Raw genomic sequence first — 18044 nt, forward strand, 5'->3', positions numbered from 1 at the left:
ATTTCTCAAAGGGAGAGGAACCATAATTGAAAGAGTGGTGTTTGCTTTCACAAAGAATGAGAAATTACAGCTGGTAGAAGAATGATGGACAAGAAAACAGAGGTGGTAAGTTCATGAGGAGACATTGGGTAGAGAAGCAGAGAATGGTAAAGGTTGTACATGAGCTGGTAGTAGGGTTGCCAACCTCCAGGTGGTGGCTGGAGATCTCCCACTGATACTACTGATCTCCAGGAGACAGTCATAACTTCACCTGGAGAACATGGCTGCTCTGGAAGGTAGACTCTATGGCATTATACCCCATTGAGGTCCCTCCCCAAACCCCACCCTCCTCAGGTTCCACCCCCAAAATCTCCAGGTATTTTCCAACCCGGAGCTGGCAACCCTAACTGTTAGGCAGTGAATCAAAAGGGCCTTCTTAGAATCATGGGGTTGCAAGGAGCCAAATGGCAATTTAAGTCTAGGGAGATAACCTGTCCACCTACTCCCTGTGTATTCGTGTGTAAAAACCTGGCCACACAATGCCACAAGCAGAGCTCTTGCAGCACTAAAAGATCTGTCTAGAGCCAGAGATCCAAATGTTTCTAGTGACATTTTATGGCCATGGAGGAAGGGGTATCGTGGCTATGCAGAGAGCTTGGTCACTCGAAAAGGAGGAATCTCTCCAGTGTTACAATTTATCCTTTTATCTTATGCTGTGTATGTTCCATTGGTTATACATTGCACTGTGGAATAACTATGGAAGGTTTTAAATGGCGTGGCTGTTAATGGAATTCACATTATAGGTGTGGTTCCTGGATGATTCCTCTGTCTCCTTGTCTATCCACCCCTTTTCATTTGGCAGGAAATGGAAGCCAGTGAGCCACATGTGCCTCTGCCTGCACCCACTTCTTCCACATGTATTTCTAGCCCCATGACACCTGCTGCCTCTTTAAAGAGAGGATCGATGAGTTGCATCCCTCAGGCTGTTGTGAGTTACAAAAAGAAGCCCTCCTGGTTGGCTGCTGTCTTGGCTGTTAGAATCCCTCATCCTAATCTCATGAAAGTTAATCAGATAGTTTTGGCTGCCTCTCAAAAAAACAGCGTGATCAGAGGTTGAGTGTTCTAAGATTTTGTCAAGCCCAAGAAAGGGCTTAAGAGCTAAACTGAATCATCTAAACAAAGAATGCTTTACACTTGTCAGATTCAACTGGGGTTCTTTGTGTGCCACCTTCTTAGGTGTTAGGGAAAGCTCCCCGCAGAACACAACTTAGAGAGAGAGCTCTTCAGCCTATTTTGGAAGAAAAACCTGTATGCATTCCAAGAGGGATATACACACTTGCTCTCATCTGGAGGTAGTAACTGCCATTTATGTAATGCCCTTTGTTCTTCCCGAAACGAGTGTTCAGACTCAGCTAGAGGAATTCCCTTCCACACTGCAACTTATCTTAACACACCAAACACTGCAATTCTGATGGAGCACAAAGTGTGTCTTTTTAAGACTATAAAGTTTGCCCAATAGGTGCAGCAGAATGAGGTGGAAAGGACTATGTTGGTAGAATGGGTTTTCCATTTCAGACAGTGGGGGGAAAAGGGGTTATGTTTTTCATGCAGACTCTTCGCAAATTAAAAAAAAAAAATCCACATCTGCAAGAAAATATTCTAGTCTAGCCTTTCACATGCTTCGTTGGGTTTCTACTTTCAAAAATGTAATCCCTACCTGCAGTCTGAAGGAGTAAAGTTCTACCATCTTAGTGCTCTGCCACCTCTTCTGCATGTGTGCAGAAGAGGATGAGGTTGTGGTAAAATGCTGAGGTGGCAGAACGCACTGCCCCGCATCAGACTATAGGTGGAGGATTGCATTTTCTAATGTTTCCCCATAGAAAAATCAGCCCAGCAACTGTGAACAAAGGGGGTAGATGTTCCCGCCCCCCTGCTGTGCTAATTTTTGAGATTTTTATGTGAAGGAGCATTCTTAAACTGGAATCCACCACCCTTGGTCTATGGGGTCGGAGTCCATTTTACCACCACCTGCATGTATAAATGAGGCCTTAGATAGGGAGACTGAAGGCATGGGGAATAACTTCATGATTATAAGAGACCTAATTGGTGGTTGTGATGTGGGCCACTAGAAAAAAAAATCCAAAAGCAAAAATAGTCATACCTTTATTACGATCAACGAAAACATTACAAAGTAGTGAGCAAGGTTTGGTTTACTGGCACTCTACTGCAGGCTAGCCGTTAACCAAAGTGAGCAAGCATTCAAATGAACATCCAGCTTGAAGGATCTGGTGAACCTGAAAGCTTTTCAGAAAGGATTATTCGTGTCATGTTTGCAAAAGTGTCCTCCACTTGCATTTATCCCTTCTGCAAAACAAGTTGAGTAGTGCTAGTATGATTCACTTACATCCCTTGCCCCTTCACACCATTTCAGAAAATGTACAAAATGTACAAATGGGTTGATTCCGTTGTGGCATACTCTGCTGGTGCCCTTTCTACTAATTAATGTCCTGTTGCTCAAAGCTGCCTGTTAGCCTTTCACATTTATTCTGCCTGATTTTTATTTAACATTTTACTTAGAGACGGCATTATTAACAGTTGCAGAGGAGTTGGTGTATATGCTCATACAAATTGCTGTGTGCATATACTGTGGGTCATTCGGATGTAAGTGGCGCTGTTTGCAAGATGTGGATCTCATGAAGAAGCAGGGAAGGGCAAGACCAGGCGGCTGCTTCATATCTGAGATCTTGACAGTATACCAAGCCATCCAGGGCAATGGTGCAGTCCAGGCAAGAAGGAGTGAGGTTTAGGGTAGCCCAGTTTATTAAAGAAGGGCAAGACCCAAAGGATTGAGTTGTAAATTCTGAGTGGTGGGCACTGTGGCAAAACAGTCCTGCAGGCCTATTCCACTGTGCCCTCCAAGGTTTTTCCCACACCTGGAGGGTCTTTTCTCTCTGTTCAGTCACTACTACCACCTGGCCTTTGTAAGAATTGCCCCCTGGGAGGACCAGGACTCCCAGCTTTCCTTCCAGTTCCAAGGCCTTGCCTCTGTGTCTCCTGCAATCCAGGTTATTGTGGGGATGGTTTACTGCTTTGTGTATCACTGGGGGAATAGCAGAAATTTGGTGGGTAGTCCCCCCCACCCCCGAATGCAGATGCAGTGCTGGGGAATTTTTCACGGGCTGAACTTCTGCCTTCTTTGAAGTTGGTAATATTGCTAGAGGTTTGCCATGAAAATGTTGGTAATACCAGGCAATCCAGTTTTACCATCGAAGACTGCATGGTGTAAGGGCTAAGAGTGTTGGACTAGTATCTGGGAGACCTGGGCTTGAATCCCCATTTGTGGAAGTTTGCTGGGTGATCTTGGACCAGTTATACTCTCTCAGCATAACCTACCTCACACAGTTGTTGTGAAAATAAAGTGGAGGAGATGAGAACAATGTAAGCTACTTTGGGTCTCCATTGGGGAGAAAGGTGGGGTACCCCTTGGAGGTGCCCCTTGGAGAGCACATATCCAACCAGTGCTCCGCCAATTGCACTGGCTCCAGATTGAGTACTGGATCAGGTTTAAGGTTCTGGTGCTAACCTTTAAGGCCCTAAATCAGGGGTGGGGAACCTTTTTTCCACCAAGGGCCATTTGGATATTTATGACATCATTCACGTGCGATACAAAATTATCAACTTAAAAAGTAGCCTACCAAGCCCCAAGCAGGCAGCTGCCCCAGATGACACCCCACCCCACCTTGGTACAGGCAAGCAGGCAGGCATCCAACCAACTGATGGCGCACTCAGGGGAAAAAAGGTTCCCTTTCTCAGCAAAACAAACTCACATCCACCTTGAATAGACACTATTCCTGTCCGCGGGAGGGGGCGGATCGCCAGTCTTAGATCCTTCTGAGCTAGAGATCTGCCAGGACCCACAAAAGGCCAGACCATCATACATGTGAGACCACCTTTCCAGATATAGCCCTCCAAGAGCATTACGCTCATCCAATAACAACTTGCTAGTGGTCCCCGGCCGGAGAAGTGTCCTTCTCTCCTTGACCTGGTGGAACTCTCTGTCGAATGAGATTTGAACCCTGTGGGACCTAGCTCAGTTCTGCAGGGCCTGCAAGGTGGAGATGTTCCGCTGGGAATGGTTGAGGACAGCAACAGTGTCCATCATAACTGGCCTTCCTGTTCTCTCCCTTTGCGTATTCAAGCCTGGTTCAATCTTGTCCACCTGCCTTCTCCTAACTGAAGGATTGAATGGCACCTCTGGATACTGGAATGTATAAATTATTAATTTTATTAAAGATTTAAACAATAAATTATTTATATTATGTTGTGTGTCTTAAAACTGAATTATATTATGACAAGTTATATTGGGTGTGAGCTGCCCCTCCCCAGCCTTAAATGGGGAGGGGCAGGATGAAAATCTAATAAATAAATAAAGGCTGTAGTTCCTATGATTTATTTGAGACTGAGCTCCATTAAATTTAGTGGGACTACCTTCTAAGTAATCATTGCATAGCATTGGACTACATGAGTTAAATTTGGATTCCCTTCCTTAAAATAAAAAGGGAGGTATTGATGAACAAGCTTGAGTTCAGAGTAACACAGAGAATATCAAACCAAGTAACCTTAGGGTACGCGTCTGTACTATTCTTCCTTCACATCGCTGCTTTGTTGCAGGCACAGACACTCTGAAAAGTAAGCGTCTGTCTGACTAGGCATGACATTATAAGCTTGAAATAGGCCTAGCAGAATGGCTAAAAGGGGAGATTTCATTGCTGCCAACTTCTCAGCGGACAGTCCATTCCACCCAACCCAGCAATCCCAATTGTTTCAGCAAACCCCATTGCAGATCCTATTTATTCAAGACAGCCTCTGATTCTCTTGTATCCTCTAACCCCAGATTCTGTTCATAATGGTTTAAGACAACCCTTGACCTTCTCCCAGGAGCGTATTTTAAAGATACTACCAAGTTAGAAGGGCATGCAGGCTGGAATCTTTGCTTCTAAGCTAGCAGCTAGATATAGCATGCAGCATCTATTCAGGGGTGTGCATGTATAAAATAGTGGGCTGCTGAATTAAAAAATATATACTCCCTGGGGTCTTCAGAAGGAATTGGGTCAGTTCCCAGAATTCGGAATCAAGCATCCACTTCTCAGCAGTGGTTATGCCCTGCTTACAACAGGGTAGATCAGCTATAGCAAAAAGCAGGGAAACAGCCAAGTTTGTGAAAACAGAAGCAGGGCACCAAAATAGATACGGGCCCCCCAAGTGACAGGTCCTCACCTTCTGCCCAGTAAAGCTGCAAACGGAGTTGAGCAAAGGTCAGTCTTGCTAAAATCATACTGGGAATCCCCAAGGGATCCAAGACTTTGTGACTCTTTGTGCTCTTTTACAATTGCTGTATCCTGCAAATGAGTTGGATTCCCAAGGATGAGGGGACGCTGCCAACACTTCAAATGTCTTTTAAAACTTTCACAGCAGTTTAAAAATAGCCCCCGTGTACTGGAAAATGTGACGGTCACTTTGGTCCTGAGTGTTACTCACAGCAGGGGTTTGAATTAACTCTATCCTTGCTGTTTGCTGTCGAGTGTTTAGACATCCCCCCCCCACACACACACACACTATGATCTGGTTTGAGCTAGAGTTCATCAGGCCTGTTAGTGTTGGGAATCAAATGAGAAAGTTATGAAGCAGGAAGTCTGGGTATTTGCGTTACTCAAGTACGGTAAGTCTTTCAGGACAATAGCACCAGATTTTAGAAGCTTGGATAAACAGGCAGCTGGGATTTTGCAAGCCCCAGATATGCCATTTAAATAAGTCCCTGGTAGCAGCTTTTCCAGAACTGAGTATTTGTATTCTGCTGAGAGAGAGCATTAAATCTGCCTATCCTAAATCTGGTTGCCATCCGGTCAAAAGGCTAGCTTTTTTTTGGCCGTCAAGTCACAGCTGACCTATGGTGACCCCTGGTGGGGTTTTCAAGGCAAGAGATGTTCAGAGGTGGTTTGTCATTGCCTGCCTCTGCATCACGCCTCTGGTAATCTGTGGAGGTCTCCCATCCAAATACTTGCCAGGATCAAGGATGAGAGTGTGACTGGCCCAAGGTCATCCAGCAAGTTTTCATGTCAGCATGGGGATTTGAACCTGGGTTTTCTAGATCCTAGTCCAACACCTTAACCACTATACCACACTGGCCAGCTAGGTCACATTTATTGCTAGCACTGTGAGACCAATTTTAATCTAACACGTATTTACTAGAGTGGAACCCTAGAAACCTTTTTTTAAAAAGTAGAGAGCCCTGGAATGTGAGTCTTGCATTAGCCTAGATATTATTCATTGCCCATGCAAAGGAGTACATCTTAGTGGGCATATAGTGTTTCTTCCTTCTTTATGGAGTTAAAATTGTCAATCTTGTGATGGTCTCCTTAGTAGGACTGAGATTTGTTTACTTATCTGGAGAACATTTGCAACTTGCTAGCAAGAAGAAGCGTTTGGAAACAGTCTTATTGCCGTTGCAGTTTCCCAGATTTTGAAAGGAAGCCCCAATGAGATGTAGCGAGAAAAGAATAAATAGGTGGGGCTGTGGCCCAGGGCATTCTTTGCATGCAGAAAGTCCCAGGTTCAATCCCTAGCATCTCCAGTTAAAAAGGACCAGGCAGCAGGTGATATGAAAAACCTCTGCCTGAAAACCTGGAGACCCACTACCAGCCTGAGTAGACAGGACTGATCTTGATGGACTTATGGTCCAATCCAGTATATGGTAGCTTCACGTTTTTTCAATAAATAGCACAGATCAGAAATATGGATATAAAAGTTGTACATTTTCAGAATACTTTGGAAGTGAGAAGACATGAATTAGTTGGGGGCAAGAAACTGTGAATTATGGGACAGGAGGCTAATCCAATCTGATTGACAGCACAGCCCTGTTTGACTGACGTCTTTTTTCAGACTTTCCCCTGCAGTGATGAAGGCTAGAGATGAGCTTTGTTATCAAATAATGTGCTGGAGGGGGAATGTAGCAAAGTCGTACTCCGAAGACAGACACACACACACCCTGTCTGTGGAAATTACTGCTGGAACCAAGTAGTTCTCCTCTCCTCTGTTTTATCCTCACAACAACCCTGTGGGGTAGGTTAGGCCGAGGCAGAGTGATTTCAACCTTGATCTATCCCAGTTTTGGTCCAGTGCACTAACCACTACCCCACACTGCTGCAAGTCAGGTTTTTTTTTCAGAGAGGGGAATCACTGCTCATCATCCCTTTTACCTTTGATTAATAGATATTTGTGTTCTTTTCAAAACCTGTTTTACCAGCAGTGACAATGGTGTCAAATAAATGAATCTATACCATGGAAAGTGTTACCCCTCTCTAAACCACTTCTTAAAAACTATTGCATGTCTCCTTCTGTAATATTGCATTAAAAGCATAATCTTGATGGCATCTAGTATTACAGTCTTTCTTTCTTTCTTTCTTTCTTTCTTTCTTTCTTTCTTTCTTTCTTTCTTTCTTTCTTTCTTTTTTTCTCCCTTTCTCCCTTTCTCCCTTTCTCCCTCCCTTCCTTCCTTCCTTCCTTCCTTCCTTCCTTCCTTCCTTCCTTCCTTCCTTCCTTCCTTCCTTCCTTCCTTCCTTCCTTCCTTCCTTCCTTCCTTCCTTCCGACAACCCATGCAGGAGGCAAGACTCAGATTTGTAACTTCAGGGCTTTCTCCACCTGCTTTCCTTTCTGGGTTTCTCTCTCCATCATATGCAGTGCTATGTTGAAGGAAGGAGGCGTGTTTGCCGTATGGCAGCGGTGCTCCTCCTAGCTGCAAGACAGAATGGAAAAAGGGAGCGGGAGGGAGGGAGAGGAGAGAGCTGTGAAGCGAGGGTGCCTGAGAATATTTCCAGTCCCAAAGTGCTTGGGCAGCAGCCGGCAAAGACAGCTAGAGGGTGTGCTGCAGAGCCAGGCAGCGGGCTGAAGCTACCCAAAGGAGGGAAAGCCTGAGAATAGTCAACAGCAGCAATTACCAACCATTGTGCCCCACCACAAGCCGCCAAGCATGCCCAAGGCTCTCTTCCCCTGCCTCTTCTGCCTCAGCCTCTACCTTTTGGAGGGGATAGCCTTCAATTTAGACGTGACCGAAACCATCCTCAAGTACGGAGACAACGGCAGCTTTTTTGGCTTCTCGGTGGCTTTGCACCAGCAGCTCAGCCCGCAGCTTCTCAGCTGGTGAGTTCCCTGCTTTGCATGCCTGTGCCTATTTTCATTTTTTCTCCTTATATAGCAACATGTGTAAAGATTGTGAATGCAGTAAGATGAGAACGGTCAGGTATTAAAGCCTTTCTTTCCCCCACCCACCCCACACCTATTCAAACTTGAGAAGAATTATTGTAAATTTTGCTAGGCGATTTTGTCTTCTGGTTTTGCTTTGAAAGCGTGTCTGTGAATTCAACAGCCTCTGCCTAATTCCCTGGTTGTTATCATTAAAACATATGCCAGTTGTGTGTTTCCCTTTGGGACTGGAACATGTGAAATGTTTGATCAGTAATATTTCCTCTGGTAGTGCTTCTGCTGAGTTATTTACAAGGCGCTGCTTCCCTGCCATGATTTAGCTGTTATGAGGGCTGGTGGAAGATGCTGCTGGTGGTAATACTTTGTTTCCTTTGACCAAGCAGTGGGTGTTTATTATGTTTTAAATTCCATTCATATGATGTTTTTAAAACATTATTTGCAGGGTGGAAAGGTGGACACACAAACTCCCTCTCTGCATTCTCCACTGCCCATCCCTAAATATTTATGATATTTCTCTAGAGGAAATGTAATATTTGATCTGCTGATGGTATTTCCAGAGTTTGCATTTATGGTCTTGCTAACTATTGTCCTAAGAGGCTGTTTACCTTTTCCATATAGGTTCTCTTTCCACAGCTAGGAATTTCACTAATAATTTAGCTGGTATATTTTATTGTTTCATGTATATGAGTTATTTTCTCAAATGCATCCTGTTTTTGTTTGTTTGTTTGTTTTTGCCTTTGCATCTGGAAGGGTCAAATTCTGATTACTTTCCAAATATGAATGCAGATGCATTGGGCAAGTACATGTCAATCATGGTTGGATTTGTGGGCGGGGGTCTCAGTTTTCCTGGGATGAATTCATAGCCAGCCACTGGTTGCCACAGAGCTAGGATGGATTATAATCTTTGCTTCCAGGAGAAGAAATGTAGCATCACCCTCTAATTCTTTTGTCATCTCCAGGGTACAATGCAAAGTTGCTGCTTGGTGGTGTTCTCTCTTTGTTCTGCCTTGTGTAGGAGAGACGCATCATTTAAAAAAAAGAGAAACTGCTGTGTGGCAGATGAGTAGGACAGAAAAGGCCAGGTCCTGGGGATATTGACCTCTCATTATGGTGGTTTTGCAAATGCATTTGGAAGGCTTGGCTGATAGCTTGAGTAGGAGGTCTGTAGTCCCAAATGGCTAGAGTGAGATTATCTGTCTTTAATTGGGAGGAGCGAAGGAATTCTGATGACTCTCTTAAGTGTGAGTGTTCTCACACGCATGGGGGATGTTTTGCTTTAGGAGCGGCATGCTCTCTCACCCTGCTCAGAGAGGAATACCTTATAGGAAGCTCCTAATTGGTGTGCATGCTCCCCCAAGCAAGCCCCTGGGCCTCCTCAGTGGGAATATTGTGGGCCACCCAATCCCGCTGAGCCCCCTGCCTCTCCCAGTGCCCCTCCTAAGAACACTGACTTTACTTCTTGGTTGGTTGGTTGTCATGCTTGCTAGCACCCTTGGCTCAGCCACATTGTTTCCGTATAACACCTTAGATTGCACAGGGTCATTTATAAAAGGCCCCAGAAAGTTGATTCATTTGGAAATGTGGTGTTGGAGGAGAGTTTTACAGATACCAAGAACTGCCAAAAAGACAAATAAGTGGGTTCTAGATCAAATTAAGCCTGAACTCTCCCTAGAAACTAAGATGACTAAGAAGAAGAGGAAGAGGAGTTGGTTTTTATACCCTGTTTTTCTCTACCTTTAAGGAGTCTCATAGCAGCTTACAATCACCTTCCCTTCCCCTCCCCACAACAGGCACCTTGTGAGGTAGATGCGGCTGAGAGAGTTCTGAGAGAACTGTGACTAGCCCAAGGTCACCCAGCAGGCTTCATGTGGAGGAGTGGGGAATCAAACCCAGTTCTCCAGATTAGAGTCTTCCACTCTTAACCACTATGCCCAGCTGGCCCTCTCTGTACTGAGCCTCACTAAACTGAGGCTATCATACTTTGGTCACATTATGAGAAGACAAGAGTCACAGGAAAAGACACTAAAGCTAGGAAAAGTTGAAGGCAGCAGGAAAAGAGGAAGACCCAACATGAGATGGATCGACTCTATAAAGGAAGCCACAGCCCTCACTTTGCAAGACCTGAGCAAGGCTGTTAAGGATAGGACGTTTTGGAGGTCATTAATTCATACAATGTCCATCAGTCAGAAGCGACTTGAACGCCCTTAATATACACACATTGAGACATTGACACACAGGGGGCACACAGGATGGGAAATGGTCCAAGGGTGGCAGGTCAGGAATTGGATCAGTCAGCCCATCCCACAATTTGAGTAATGGTGCCTTTAGGCAGATTCTTCTGTCAACGCCTACAGTTTCTACTGGAATTACTCAAAACTATTGGTGCATGGGCATCTTATGATCCTGGCCAGCAGAGAAAGGAAATAATACTATTATTCAAGTGTCATAGAATCATAGAGTTGGAAGGTACCTCTAGGGTCATCTAGTCCACCCCCCTGCACAAATCAAGAGATTCACAACTACCTCACCCCCACACCCCAGTGATGCCTACTACATGCCCAGAATATGTCCTAAAAAACCCCTCCAGGATCCCTGGGCAATCTGGCCTGGAGGAAAATTGCTTCCTGACCCCAAAGTGGCAATCGGCATTTCCCTGGGCATGTAAGAGAGGGCCACGAGAGTGTCCTCCAGTGGTTTAGAGAACTTGAGCATGGATGCATTCAGTGGCTTTGATCCTCAGTTTTCTTCCTCAAAAATGGGAATAATGGTAACCCAGCACATAGTGCTTTGAAGGCAGACCAAATATGTGCTGTAAAGCACTTTGCAGGCGACTGATATGAGTAATATTTTTTTGACTGGAGTTTAATCATGTGCCATCAGACCATACATGGTAGATGTCTAAATTAGGAAAGGAAGAGGTTATCCTGTAGTGGGGAGGATTGTGTAGAGTTACAGTTCTCAAAGGATGTGCTTGCACATGCAGAGTGATGTATGACCAGTGCGCAAGGGAAGTACCAAGTCTGTGCCATCCTACAGTGCAGACAAGGTCAGGTGTAGCAAGCTGTGCTGGGTTCTTTTATGCCATGTTGCCCCTGCAGACACAGGATCGTTCTGTAAGGATACTGTTTCTCTTACAAGAACACTGAGAAATCTGCAAGTGCAGTCACAAATGAAATTTTGCGATTTACTGCAAGCAGGTGCAGCCAGTGTTTGTATTCCCAGAGGACCCTTTCTGGACAGTGGACTAGGAGCCAGAAATGTATTCAGCTGTACAAGGTGACTCTTTAGGCAGCATAATGAAGCTGGTGCCTCCTATTATTAACAGCTCCACAGTATTGGAGTACATACATTCAGGCCAAACCAGGGCATTGTATACAAAATCCATACAGAGATGTAACATTTTCTTTTTCTGTCTTCTTTACAACTTTGAAGCACTTTTCTTTTCTTCTCCTTATGGGTGAAACTGCACACAAACTTTATAAAACCAACCCCTAATTAAAATCTTTTTCGGATGCCAGAAACCAGGTACAGTTCTGGAGGTCAGATCTGGTCCATGCATTTAGTCATTGTTACCTCTGATGATCCCTAAGGTAGACACAGACAGATTTAGGGAAGTCAGGAGATTATTTTGCTGTTCTTCCGCAACAGCCTTTGGAACGGACTTGACCTGACAGCTTTGGGATGACGTTCTATGTGGATCCTGCTTGTTTCTTCTTGTGGTGACCAATTCCTCCTTAGAGGGTGGTGGTTCTTGAAGAAGGGATTCATGTGGAAGAAAGTGCCTTCTCAAATGTAAATGCCGTTCTTCCTGATCTTCTACCATTGGATTTTCTGATTTATCCACAAACGACTATTAGAACAGTTTGAACCATATACTGGTGAGTACGCTTCCGGTGGTAATCAGCAGTAAAACTTTATTGCACAACATTAGGATATTGGGCCACGACTACATATATATTTGTGTGTGTGTGTATAATCTTTCATATATAGATTTTCCTACTGGGGTAAGATCACATTTAGTTCCCTTTCAGCTCTTCCCCGCCAAGGGCATTCTTGTGCTTAAAGGGACTGCGTAGAGTTAATGGATGCCATGATGAATATTTATAGCACCACTCCTCGAGTCACTGACTGCACATAGAATCACTAATGGGACATTTGAGCAATGACACCTAAATCCTTCCCTCTCTTCCCTTCCCCGCCCCCTCACACATGCACACATGTGCTCCAATCTGGACTTCACAGTGAGCCTCCCAGGAGATGAAATGAATCCCCCCCCATCTAGGAACTAGGGAAGCTTCCTCCATCCCACACATCTTCACTGCTGCAGGCCCTTCACAGAGGACTGAGATGCAAAACACCCACACTTCTCAATTATTCAAAAGCAGCTGAAATCAATAGACTAGTTGGAAAGGGGAAATTGGTCTGGCCCATAGTAAAGCCTGCGGGTATAGAACAAACACATAAAACCCCTATGCATCTTTTTTAAACATCACTTTAAAGCTAACTTTTAATATGGTTTTAGTGGTAGTTGTTAATGTTAATGGTGGGGAGGGGGGCATAACCCTATCTACATAAAATGTAATTATTATTTACTGTAACGTTTGTTGGGAGCAGACAGTCATCCAGTCTCAGTCTTCTGCCATGTAGTGGTGAATGGAACTTTCAGCTTTGTTAGTGCCCACATAGCTAGTGATCTAATGTTGTAAAAGTGCATGGATCCACCTGCACTTGAAATCTTGGATGAAAGGGATAAAGCAAGGATATGATTTCTACAAGTCTGTGCCCACATGACCACATGCAGCTGGCCTGGTGTAGTTGTTCTGGAGTAAGTCCAGTTGTAACAAATGCTATAGCAAATGCGCAGAAAACTATAAAACTCTCCTCGTTCTGACCTGAGTAACTCTGGAAATGGCTTCCTGCACCCACTTGGGTAACACTGTGCAGGCTTCTACTGGTAGATGGGTGGCCTCCTACTGGCCAGGTCCTAGTGACATACACCTTGAACCAAAAGGCTCCAGGTATCATCTGACTAGATATCAGCAGCACATGATACTAGGGAACAATCACAATACCTTTGAAGTCTTGCTTTTCATACTGTCTTTTTGGTGTGGACAACTTGTCAAGTTGTGGGCAGACCACGCCTAGACTAAGGACTCGACAGAAGGGCCAATAGTAGGCTCATATAGCCTCAGTTTGCCTTGGGGGCCATGCAAGGAAGGAAGAGAGGATTTAATCCTTCATCTTCCCCTTGGGAGGGGTCATCTTTGTCTCATTTGTTTGAGCCGTAAGCTTGAGCTTCCTGTTTTGCTCACCCTGCTCTATCTGTTGCCTCCCTGGGCGTCAGATCTTGCTTGCTCGTGGCTGTGCCTGTTGCCTCTGGCCCTCAGATTTTTATTGGAACCCTTTGACCACCTCTTCTGTCTGTGGTCCCTTGCCTCTCTGGGTTGAGCCCAGGTATCCTGACATAGGAAGAATCTGCAGCTAATCCCACCTTCCAAACCAAGCACATATTGGTTTAGGGTGGTGTTGAGAATATGTACATCTAGGCACTGCCAACCCTAGAGATCTAGGTAACCTAAATGGATTTTTCTGTCCCCCCTGCCCCCAGCCTGTGTGGCATCTGCTGCTTTCTCTGCATCCCTGTCATTATTATCTAGCATTTTTGGGCACTATCCAATATACTGGACACTTAGTTCTTTCATTCATTCTCTCTGTTAATGATACCGACTTTGCCCGTGGCTGAGCTTGCCTCCCATGTCCAGTCCCAGAACTCTCTTTGCATTACATACGCCTCTGTGGCTCTTAACTCTTCCCATTTTCCTGCTCCACCATTTGCAGCTTCCAGTTGTACTGCTACTTTCTGTTGCCAAAAGAGCAGTTGGCGGCATGGTGCTCCTGTAGAACTAGCAGGGTGGAGAAATGTAAAGCCTGCTTGGTTAAAATGCTGCAGATACAGGGACACAGCTGGAATTCACAAGGGAGAGATGGTTTTGCTGTCAGCCTCCTAGGTCAATGTAATGCCACTGGCACAGATGCCATGAGCACACAGTACGCCACTGAGAACAGAAATGGGAATGCAGAGTTGATTTGGCCCTTCGACATTACTTTCTTGTAGGCCAAAGAAACACCTGTTGGCCCCCGATGGATTCACAGAAGGCGCCATGCTTGACCAGTGCCCACAGCCCTGTTCGTTGTGACTCAGAGGCTGAGCAGGCAGCAGAGGAAGGAATGTGGGCAAAGGGCACCTTTGGTATTCCCGGCTCCATGCGTGAGCTCTTTGCTGGTTGGCTGTCAGGGTCAGGCGAGTGCCCACAGAGATTCCAGGATGATATTAGCTGGCTTCCTGGCAGGACTGCCTTGGACTCTGATTCTGGTAGTGTAAACCTTGTGCTGTCTCCAGATCATTCCCACAGCTGTGCATCTCCTCAGTACAACGCCAATCAATGCAAATTCCTGCCAGGCAATGTGTGTGAAAGACTGCAAACACTGATTCTTTCTAATTAGAGGTCTTAGTGGTATGCTGCACAGAAGGAAACCAGAGGACAGTGTTTATTCCTCTTGAATGCCACTCTGCAGAGAACATTTAAAAGGGTTGCTTCCCCTTCACTTTTTGTGTTGCTTCTGCCACCCTGAGTCCAAACTTTTAAGCTCGGGCTGCTTACTAAGCTGTTAACTTGCTCTTACAAGGTGGATCAATTTTGTTGTTGTTGTTGTTGCTTTTCTGCAAGGGGAGGGAAGGCAGCATGGGATTGTATGATCCCGTCAGATCTCTGAAGCTAAGCAGGGTCGGTACCTGAGAAGGAGATCGGCAAGGAAGATTCTGCAGAGGATGGCACTGGCAAACCATCCCTGCTTCTCATTTGTTTTGGAAGCCCTTTGCTGGGGTTGCCATAAGTCGGCTGCGACTTGACAGTACACACACAAACACACACCCCTTTTCTGCAAGAATACCAGCAAAGAGGTTGGAATCTGGAGTGCTCCCTTGTGCTTCATTGGGTGTGTGTGTGTGTTTAAGGGAGTGTAAATTGCATTATTTTTCTCCATTGTTTAAAGTCCCCATCAAACATTCTTAGCATTCCTCTTCCTTGAGAGGATTTACTGAGCCTTTCCGTGCAACCAAAAGAAGACAAGACAGCAGTTTAGCCTAAATAAATAAATGGTCCTTTGCACCTTCTATAGGAGGGCACCGATGGGGCTGGAAGGTTTGCCTTTGGTATCCACCATTCCTCTTATATAGGCTTGGTTCTTTTTTCCCCTTCTTCTTCAGCTGCTTGGGAGAGTGGAGAATCTCCCACGTGATTGGCGTTGGGTTCATAAAAAAGAGTTCTCAACTGATTCTCTAGGTTGGTGAAGCTTGTTGATTACCCAAGAGGACAGAGTACTTTTCTGATTTTATCTGGCACCCTGGTGAGAACATGTGCTTATGGGTTATCTACTACTTAATTGTTATGGTATCTATGGGCCACTGACCAATGTTTGATTTGAGCTTGGCCTGGGCCCTGAAACTTGTATAGAATGCCAGCTTTGGCAGATATTAAGCAATGATTATGGAAGAGAGTGTCTCTGAGCACATGGAGAGTGCACCCCCCCCAGTGAGTAACCACAGCTAGACTATGCAAGAACAGGATTTGGAGAAGGTTTTGTTTTCGCAGGAAGTGGCTTCCCAGCAGGTCTGAACCATGGCCTTGCTCTTTAACGCGTTTAGCACATCAAGATTTGTAAAAACCTTGCTATACTGAATGCTCAAGCAGATCAGACTGCCAAAAAGTGATACTGGTAACCTGCTGTGTGTGTGTGTAAAGTGCCGTCAAATCGCAGCCGATTTATGGCGACCCCTTTTTGGGGTTTTCATGGCAAGAGACTAACAGAGGTGGTTTGCCAGTGCCTTCCTCTGGTAACCTGCTAGCATGTCTATTATCTCTCTGTTCCCGTATCTGTTTGGGGACCATTGCCCATCTACTGTGGGGAGCCGGCCCACAGTATTCCAGATTGGGAAGAGCCTGAACTGAAAGGGGACAGAAGGCAGTTGGGATGTAATAAAATGGAATTGTAAAGGCGGACACTTTTAATATTGAGTCTCAATGAGAAAGGCAGGTGATAAATGAAGTAGTTAAGTAAGCAAATAGAACAGGGTTCAGCAGTAGACTGGAATATGGCAAGCATTGGTTAAGATACATTTACCATCCTGACCTAATTCTCAAGTCTGCCTAATGCCCAAACTATCTCCGAATTCACAGCCATATTTATTTCTTATCCTGCTAATAAAAATTTCAACATGCCATAGTAATCATAGATTATTTCTTTTCTTATTTAGGAAAAAAATATTCTGCCTCTCCAGGAACCTGCCCAAGGTTGCTTGGTGGTGGTGGTGGAAAGTGCTGTCAAGTTGCAGCTGACTTATGGCATCCCACTGTAGGGTTTTCAAGGCAAGAGACATTCAGAGGTGGTTTGCCATTGCCTGCCTCTGCATTGCGACCTGGGACTTCCTTGGTGGTGTCCCATCCAAATATTAACCAGGGCCAACCCTGCTTAGCTTCCAAGATCTGACAAGACTGGGCTAGTCTGGGCCATCCAGGTCAGGGCAGTGTTGCTTACAAAATAAAAAGACAATTTTTTTAAAAAAGTCATTAATTAAAATCTAGCATTAAAAACCTGACTGGATGCAGCCCAGCATAAAAACAGACCAGTTATGACTTAAAATAACTGTTTCCAGACTCAAGTGGTATTAAAAAATCAACTCCTTAATTTAAACCCAGGTGAACAGAAACAGTTTGGCCTTGTGCTAGAAGAAAGCCACATAGGTGCCATGCAAGCCTCAAAGGGAAGGGCATTCCATAAGCGAAGCACCATTACTGAAAAAGCCACGATCTCTTTCTGAAGCTGATGTCTGTCTAGGGTTGCCAGCTCCAGGTTGGGAAATACCTGGAGATTTTTGGGGTGGAGCCCGAGGAGGGCGTGGTTTGGAGAGGGGAGGGGCTTCACTGCCATAGAGTCCAATTGCCAATTTTCTCCAGGGGAACTGATCTCTGTCGCCTGGAGATCAGTTGTAATAGCAGGAGATCTCCAGCTACAACCTGGAGGCTAGCAACCCTACAGATATTCATTGTACCTAATGAGAATAGGTCAAGATTGCTCATTTAGAAAAGACTCCATCTGTGTTCAGATGTCACAGCAAGCTACAATTAAACTGAGACTTGCCAGCCTGGTGCCGTGTTCATGTGCTGCCCTTGCTCCTCCCACCTCCCCTCTTTGTACATAGAACTTAGTTCAAGTCAGGAAATGTAGATCAAGCTCCAATATCCTGCGTGTTTCACTACACACAATTTGGGATTCTAGACTAGGATTAAACAGAGGCTTAGAATCCTGGTTTGGGGCAGTAAGCAAACTCCAGTTTGCATTTGGATGTCATGGCAAATTGGAGCTTGGTCAAACCAGGAAATCAAGTTCTATGCATGAAGCGAGGAACGAAGGACTGAAATGCAAGAACAGAGCATCAAGCTGTGTTTGTTCCTGATTGTACATTGCTGAATTTCAGCTTATCGTAGTATGTGTATGCAGCCTCCAGTCTTTGTACAGGAAGTTGGAATGTGCTCTTGCCGCCTCCCAAGCTCCCCCATACTGCCCAGCCGAGGGTTGCGCAAACGTGCTTCCTTCATGCTTTTGGGAAATAACTCTTTGCCATCAAAAGGACTGAGAGAACAGGGGTAATTGTGCTGTGATGGTGTTTACTCCAGGAACCCAATTGATATCCCGACCCCTGGGAAAAGGAGTTGTCCCTAAAGGGACATCAGGGGAGGTGAAATTG

At 45.1% G+C, this 18044-nt stretch overlaps 1 protein-coding gene across 1 annotated transcript in view; it reads left to right on the forward strand.

Moving 5' to 3' along the window:
* Positions 1-8006: 8006 nt before the first annotated feature.
* The window catches only part of ITGA7 (integrin subunit alpha 7), a 76051-nt gene continuing 66013 nt past the window's right edge, over positions 8007-18044 (forward strand). Inside the window, exon 1 of the mRNA XM_056856805.1 lies at positions 8007-8176. Coding sequence (XP_056712783.1) covers positions 8007-8176 — 170 coding nt within the window. The remainder of the gene's footprint in view (positions 8177-18044) is intronic.

Source organism: Euleptes europaea, chromosome 1 (genome assembly GCF_029931775.1).
Source record: "Euleptes europaea isolate rEulEur1 chromosome 1, rEulEur1.hap1, whole genome shotgun sequence".
NCBI lineage: Eukaryota > Metazoa > Chordata > Lepidosauria > Squamata > Sphaerodactylidae > Euleptes > Euleptes europaea.